Raw genomic sequence first — 7,931 nt, 5'->3', positions numbered from 1 at the left:
AGGCGATAGTTTTGAACACTGGCTGGTTTTGTACTTGCTCAAATATTGATTTTGAATCATTTTTAACCAAAAAAGTTACGGACTGCAGCTTTAATATGGGCTGATACTGATAAAAAAAACATTGACCAATAATTGATATGGTATCAATTGTGTGTGAATGTCTAAAAATACTAGTTAATAAAGTTAATAATAAATATTTCCCAAAATAATTAAGAAATATACAAAATCTAAGGGAAACAAAGGTGGTTAACTACCATAAAAATAACCATAATGAAGGAAAAAAAATATATATATATAGTGAGGCCCACAGATGACAAAGCTCAGCAGGACTGGCGAACCGCCAACAACAGACTGGCAGCACATTACGTCACACGGGCTCCTGGGAGACGGCTGATTGGCTCCAAAGAGCCAAGACAAATTAGGCAGCTGTGCGAGAGAGCAGGCAGAGGGCCCTTTGTTGGGCTGAGCGCACGCTGGGGCTGGCGTCTCACATCTCGCTCTGTGACTCCCAATAGCTGCTGGGTAATGATCAGCTCGGGGAGAACGCTCGCAGAAAAGCAAACAGACAACAGTCATGTGCGTGTTCACACCTTTGTGAATGAAGAGCAGGCCTCAGGATTTACATCTATCCCCATAATGCCGCGTTATTTAACACGTAACGCGTAAACAATGTTGCTGTAGCACTATGCCATTAAATGCAGCTCAAACATGGCATTTGTTTATTGATTAAACAAACATACAAAATATGGGCTAGATTATTTCATAATGTAGAGGACAACATAAATGGCAAATTATGCCAATAATGTTTCATATTTATTTCACCTACACCTACAGAAGGATCATGTGACTCTGAAGACTGGAGTAATGATGCTGAAAATTCAGCTTTAATAAAATACATTTTCAAAAATATTACAGAAAACAGTTATTTGCTAATTAAAATTAGGATAGTATTTTACAATATTACTTAATGTATTATGATCAAATTAATGCAGCCTTGGTGAGCAAAAGAGACTACTTTCAAAAACATTATTAAAAATCATATTTATTCCAAATGTTTGACTGCTATATACAACATAGAGCTTTTACAGTCCTTTAAATATACCATTTATAACATACAGTCAACCAGCACATATCATCACAAAATAAATAAAAGGTAAATGTCAGTATGCATTTTACACCATTCAGAAGTTTGGTGTCAGCAGGATTTTTTTTGTTTTTTTTTTAATAATACTTTTATTCAGCAAGGATGAATTAAATTAACGTGACGATAATGATTATAACTATTTAAAATAATTCAATTAATTAAATAATTTCTATTTAAAATAAATGCTGCTATTTTGAACTTTATTTATCAAAAAATCCTGAGGAAAAAAAATATTAAGCAGCACAACTATTTTCAGCACTGATAATGATAAATGTTTCTTGAGCAGCAAATCTGCATATTAGAATGATTTCTGAAGGATCATGTGACACTGAAGACTGGAGTAATGATGCTGAAAATTCAGCTTTGCATCACAGCAATAAATGATGTTTTAAAATATATAAATATGTATTTTAGAGACTATTTTAAATGTTAATAATATTCCACAATAATACAGGTTTTACTGTATTTTTGATCAAATAAATGCAGCCTTGGCTAGTATGAGACTTCTTTAAAAACATTTTAAAATCCTACCAACCGTATACTACCAATACTAACAGAAGCATACTACAATCATATCATAGCTTTAGGAGACACTGAACTTTAAATGAACGCATGTGGGACAAATAAGCACTGCCATTTGCTGAGACGACACAGAGGGTCACTTTAGGACAAATCCTGTGTTTGCTTCATATGAGTCTGTCTCTAGGATATTAAGCAAAAACACACTAGAGCACTGCATGCAATTTTCAACTGGAATGACCCGTATTCAAACAGTCTCTGCCTGAAATCTCATCCAGATGAGGATGATTCAAGCAGTGTAACAGGCCTACCATTCAGAAGAGCCCTTCCAAACACCGTCACAGAGAGCGCAAACGCACACACACACACACGTAACACTTTCCTTTCTCTAACAATGGCCAATAGCATCCGATCTATTTCACAGTGGCCGGCCGAGAAGAAACAAACAGTTGTGAGAGAAGCCCCATTTAGCTGAGCTCATTTAAACATAACAGCTGATATCATACGACAGCCCCGCTCGCCTCAGCCAATCAGCTTACCTCTCTGGGCCCCTGTGCCTCCCTGATTGGCTGGCAGCCCCACTCTTGTCGTCACGGTCGTGGCCCTCCTCTGCGGAGGATTGTGGGAGTGGAGGGTTGTATCCGGGCGTGACCCTGAATGGCTTCAGATCCCCCTGGCCCAACAGGCTTCGACCAGCACAGTAACAGAAGGCACAGAGCTGTTCGCTGTGAGGAGATGAGAGGAGCGCGGTTAGCCAGTGAAACGAGATGGCATATATTACAGTACAGTTCTCTAATGGGTTTGAAGGAATGTTTCGATTGAATGCTGAACGTTCCTTTAACCCTCAGAGATCTACTGATGCAAAACTGCAACAATTGCAATAAAAAATACTTATTTTCACTCAGTGTATAACATATAAACAACATGAGTCAAAATCTGCTAAGAGGTAATAATGGAGCTACAGTTTTAAAAAGATTTCACTATTGATTTCAACAGGATATGCATTTGCAGGGGTTTCAATATACGAAAAAAAAAAAAAAAAAAAAAAAAAATGAACTTGATTCTCAAAACAGTCATTGAATTTACGACAGTGTAACACTTTTGACCAGCCAAATATGTCAGTGTCTGAGTAACATGTAATTTAAGTCACAAAATATCCATTAAATAAGTATAATGAACTATGCAAAAAGCATTACAAACGTCTCCAGTAGGGTTGCACGATAAATCGCATGCGATTATCATGCGCATCTCGTCAGTAAAGCCGGTTCTGTGATTAGTAGTAAATCTCCATCACCTGCTTTCAGATGGAGCGGCATTTACTACACAGAGCCGTAGATCACTGACAAGTTACGCAATATCACGTTCATAATCGAAGGCGATTCGTCTGCGATAATGAACGCGATATTGCGTAGCTTATATTATTAATTAATAAAATAATACCTTAGGGGTCTTCGTGATCAACCTTTTTTTCCCCCAGACAACAATTTATTAAGTTATTCACACAAACAAAGCCCATTCAGTAAATCTTTCACGAGTTATTCCAAATTCATTCAAAACACAAATTCTGTCATCAATTACTCACCTTCATGTCATTCCAAACCCATAAGAACACACTTGGCAAAGAGAGCAGTGAAACGTAATTTACTCATTACCTTCTCCTGGAAAGTTACCAGGACAATGCATTACAGCGTCCATCATCCCATTTGCTGTTCTTACAACATAAATCTCCTATTACTGTTATTAGGGATGCACTGAATGTTCAGCAACTAAAATTATTCGGCCAAAAATAGCAACAAAAGTTATTTCGGTGTTCGGCCGAATAAGCGAAAAGACCGAATAAATTGTACCGAACATGACGTGACGCGATCAAATAGATGCGCGCACTAATGCAACAAACATGACGGCAGTGTGGAAGCATTTAAAACTATCCAAAGAAAGATGCAAAAATCATTACAAGCACCGACAGCGAGAGACTGTTTAGTACTGCATCGCATGTCTCCGATGAGAATTGGAAGGGGTGGTTGTTGCTGGTTACTGTATGATGACTGAAATCTCGAAATGCCTTTAAACAATTAAATAAACTGCAGAACGTTGTGTTTTCTAATACACGAACGAATTGCATGTATTCAAACAGAGCTGCATGAGCTCGCGGTGGCAGGGTTCAAAGTCCAAAGCGCGAGAAAAATCTGCGCTGAAATAGTGTTATTCGTCAGTTGCTCAGTAACATTTTTAAGAATTTTTACAAGGCATGTGACAATGTGATACGTGCAACAAACGTCTTCCCAAATTCGTAATGAGAATCATTTATAAATCTACTGTTGTCAACAAAAAGAAGCACTGAGCTCTTCCTGCGGGTTTCTGCCAAAACAAAAGCTGAGAAAAAGCAAGAACTCCATCAACATTCATAAATTTTATTAAATTGTGTTTTATTGGTATAATGTCTGCTAGAATGTTAAAAATGTTCAGTGTTAAGCACATTTTGGCTATTTAATTTATGCAATGGTGAACAAAATTGGCAAAATGGGGGAAAAAATGCGAAAAAACGTGTTCGGTATTCAGCCTTCGGCCCTCGGCCCAGTGTTTAATTTTGTTCGGCTTCGGCTAAGAATTTTCATTTCGGTGCATCCCTAACTGTTATTATAGTTGTTGCAAATAAATATGCATTTTGTAATTACATTCTGTATATACAGTATATATATCTGGACTTCTGGAAGCGCCCTTCGTGAAGGGATTCACTTGTTCTCTTTTCATTTGGAACGCTCCTCAAATTACATCTCCTTCCCTGAGTGCCCTTCAAGGCGCAAAAAGGCTATTTGGAATTCATCCAATCATTTTTTGGTTTTACTGAAAATATCTACATCTGTATTTCAACACAGAATGAAAGTCTTGGATTTGGAAAGACATGAGGGTGTGTAAATGACAGAATTGACTTTTTCAGTGAACTGCTCCTTTAAATCCTTTGAAACTATGCAAGCCATTTTTATAATAATTATTTTTGTAAAATATGCATAAACAGAAACATTTTATAACCTGCGGCTTTCTAAAAACGCATTTAAGGAAGGATATCGATGATATCAATTAACTGGAATCTTTACATTTGTACCATATATTTGAAATGACTGAAATACACTGCAGGAGAACAAAAGCTCCAAAGAATAAAAGTACCTGAGTGTAAATCTCTACACGCTACACTCAAAGGAGATGAAAGCAAGAAAGTTTATACTACTAATAAGTGTGTGGGAGTGTTAGAATTCATACATGCTGTCTTTTATTTTCACACTCCCTGAAAATGGGAAAATTTTCAACAATTAAACTAGAACCCCTCACTGGAATAAGAGTGAGGAGACGGCTTCATGCTAACTTGTTTAAATATAGCTACACAACATTTAGACACAACAGATTTAACCGTGAAAGGCAATATTATGAGTAACTCCTACTTCACAACTTTCTAGTGCAACCATCAGATCTTCATGACAGACAAAAAACTCCCTCAACTTGAAAACAACAATTTTAGTTACCATTCACTACAGACTGGACAAACATTAATTTGTGTTGAAATGTTGCTACGTCAAATCTTCTATCATTTAATGCAGTTTTAAAAAAATAACATTTGACCACTGCAGCGAATCCTCCAATAGTTATCAGTGAGGTTGTTGTGCTGTCATCACAGCTTAAAGAGGAAATAAATATTGATCAGATATAAAACGGGTCTCCACATCATTGGCCCTCATGGGCAGTACAGTCCGTCCCAAAGAGCCTTTAATCTGTTAACAGCCTTTCATGGACTGGATGGAGTCTTGGAGAGCCGTGGCCGTGGTGAGCTGACTGTTTGGACAGGGGTTTGTGTGTTTATGTGTGTTTGTGCATGTGTGGCACGGGAACCTTAAATTTGTAGTGTAACATCAACATTGAGGCACATTCAGCTGAGAGCATAAACAAACAGACACGGTGCATGAACATGCCTACAAACCCAGAGACAAACCCAAGAAAAAGATTTCAAACCTGCAATAAAGGCTATGTACTGCTATATACTGTGCAGTATATACTTTATACAGCATAATGCGTTTTGTTTTTATTAAAGGGGTCCTATTATGCTCTTTTACAAGTCTTGATTTAAACCAAACGCTGTAGTCCAAATGAGCCGTTTGTTGTAGTTCTTGAAAAGGGATTTTTAAAAAACTAAATATCTCCCTTTGGAGTGGACTTTGAGATTTGTAACTTTCTAGATCTTTTTAATGCCCAAACATACACACTACACACTGACTAAAATTAAAAAAGTGAAAAAGCATAATAGGACCCCTTTAAAAGAAAATGTGGCGTGCATTTGCGCACTACAATTGTAGTATGCAAAAGTTGTGTCATCTGCAATTAAATGTGGTTGCATTTAGTATGCATTTTTGGATTTTAATCCAAATCATCTTTTTGGCAGTCCAATCAAATGAGTTACAAAAAAGGTCTATGTTTGAAATAGCATACTAAACGTAATAGTGATCTTGTAAATTTCTAATTGCACCTGTGCTATGACCATAAAAAGCTTGACACATGCAATGTGAGGTCATGTGAACCATTTTATTAGTTATTTTACCTATCATTGTGATACAATTATAGATTTTATTCATATTTTTAATGTTTTTTTTTCATTTAATTTAGTTTTTAGTTAAGGTTTTTTAGGTGTTTTTGATATTTGTATTTGTTTTTTAATATGTCTAATTTTTATTTCAGTTAAAAAAAAAGTTTAAATTAATAAAATACATTTAAGGTTTTTTATATTTTAATTTATTTCACTTAGAAAGTTTATTTTATTTCAAGTAGCGTAAATGTTTTTTTTTTTTTAGTTAACTATAATAACCCTGATGCAAACACAATGTAGCATACTTCTGTTTGAAATATTTATTGTACAGAATGCTTACGGTTTCATTTAATATGCAAAAAATAGTGGTCAACATACCACTGTTTGTATACTTACTGAATGCAGTGTATACTACTAATAGTAGTAAGTACTATTCTATTCTGAACAATGAACAAAACAGAAGTAACATGCGATTTTTAACATTTTCAACTATAGCCAATCATGTCAAAAATCATCAATATTATTTCTGTGTCATACGTCACACTGTAAATGCAAGGTCAAATTAAGCATATTGCATTGTGGGATACAATACTGTACCTATACAGCACATTTGGGGAATGTAAACAGAAAATCTGCATACTGCACACAGGATACATTCTGCAGCTGGCCTCATGTAGCACCTTACTGATCTCTGAGAAACACAGTGAACTCTCTGAACCGGAGGGCTGCGCCACATTAGCACTTCTTCCTGGGTTCCTGCACTGCAGTCGTCTTTACCCAGAATGATCTTTTAGTAAGCTGAACAAGTGCCCATCCCCCATGTTAAGACAGAACGGTAGCCAATAGGGTTGGGCCGATAGACGATCAATCCGCCACATCGCAATACCGTGTTCGGAAAGAAAATGACGTGTATACGGAACCCCTAAAGGGAATAAATACTAGATGGGAGGATCATTTCTAATTAGTCACTAATTTCAATTAGTGCTGTCAAAAAAAAAACTTTTATTTTGGATGCGATTAATCGCGATTAATCGTTTGACAGCACTAATTTCAATATTTTCCCTCGCAGTTATATCATTGGGTAATTATACTACATATATTTCGGGCATCAGGGAGCCGCTATTATACCTGGCATTGAAATGGCTTTTGAATGCACGATCGCTTTTCAGTTTCACTTTCACTTTCAAGATTCGCGATCGCGCGTACTCTGTTTAAACTATGGAGTGGCAGTACTTACAAGATTATAAGATCTTGTAAGTACATTTTACAAGATTAGATGTTTGTCAGTGGTGCTCAGGATCTGCAAATCATTCGCCATCGACCTCAGTCATCTCTCCTTACTCTGTTTATGTGGTAAGTGAAATTTTATGTACTGTAATGTAACAGGCAAATGTTACACTGTGTCTACACCAGACGCGACAGTTGTCGCGCCGTGCCGCATCAGCTAAAGTCTGTCTACACTGGACGTGACAAAGCGACCATTGCAAAATCATATACTACTTTGTGTCAGTATGTCATAAATAGAACGAGGCAACAGTTTACTGTGGGGTACTTGTCGTGTGGCGCTGCATCCAGTAGACAGCATCACTAGTGATAATGGGTTTTATTGCTGCTTCACATCGCACCTCTCACATCCGGTCCGGTGTAGACATGGTGTAATAAACAGTTCACTTGTTTCATTTCAGAATGCACGAATTG

General features: G+C 36.7%; 1 protein-coding gene across 1 annotated transcript in view; it reads right to left on the bottom strand.

The window, feature by feature from the left end:
- LOC107693534 (histone-lysine N-methyltransferase 2C-like) overlaps positions 1 to 7,931 on the bottom strand; it is a 123,780-nt gene that overhangs the window by 89,489 nt on the left and 26,360 nt on the right. Inside the window, exon 5 of the mRNA XM_016492958.1 lies at positions 2,203 to 2,388. Coding sequence (XP_016348444.1) covers positions 2,203 to 2,388 — 186 coding nt within the window. The remainder of the gene's footprint in view (positions 1 to 2,202; positions 2,389 to 7,931) is intronic.

The sequence above is a fragment of the Sinocyclocheilus anshuiensis genome, unplaced genomic scaffold (assembly GCF_001515605.1).
Source record: "Sinocyclocheilus anshuiensis isolate Anshui unplaced genomic scaffold, SAMN03320099.WGS_v1.1 scaffold1630, whole genome shotgun sequence".
Lineage (NCBI taxonomy): Eukaryota > Metazoa > Chordata > Actinopteri > Cypriniformes > Cyprinidae > Sinocyclocheilus > Sinocyclocheilus anshuiensis.
Note: the sequence above shows the minus strand (reverse complement) of the source record. Positions and strands in the feature narration are given on the sequence as shown.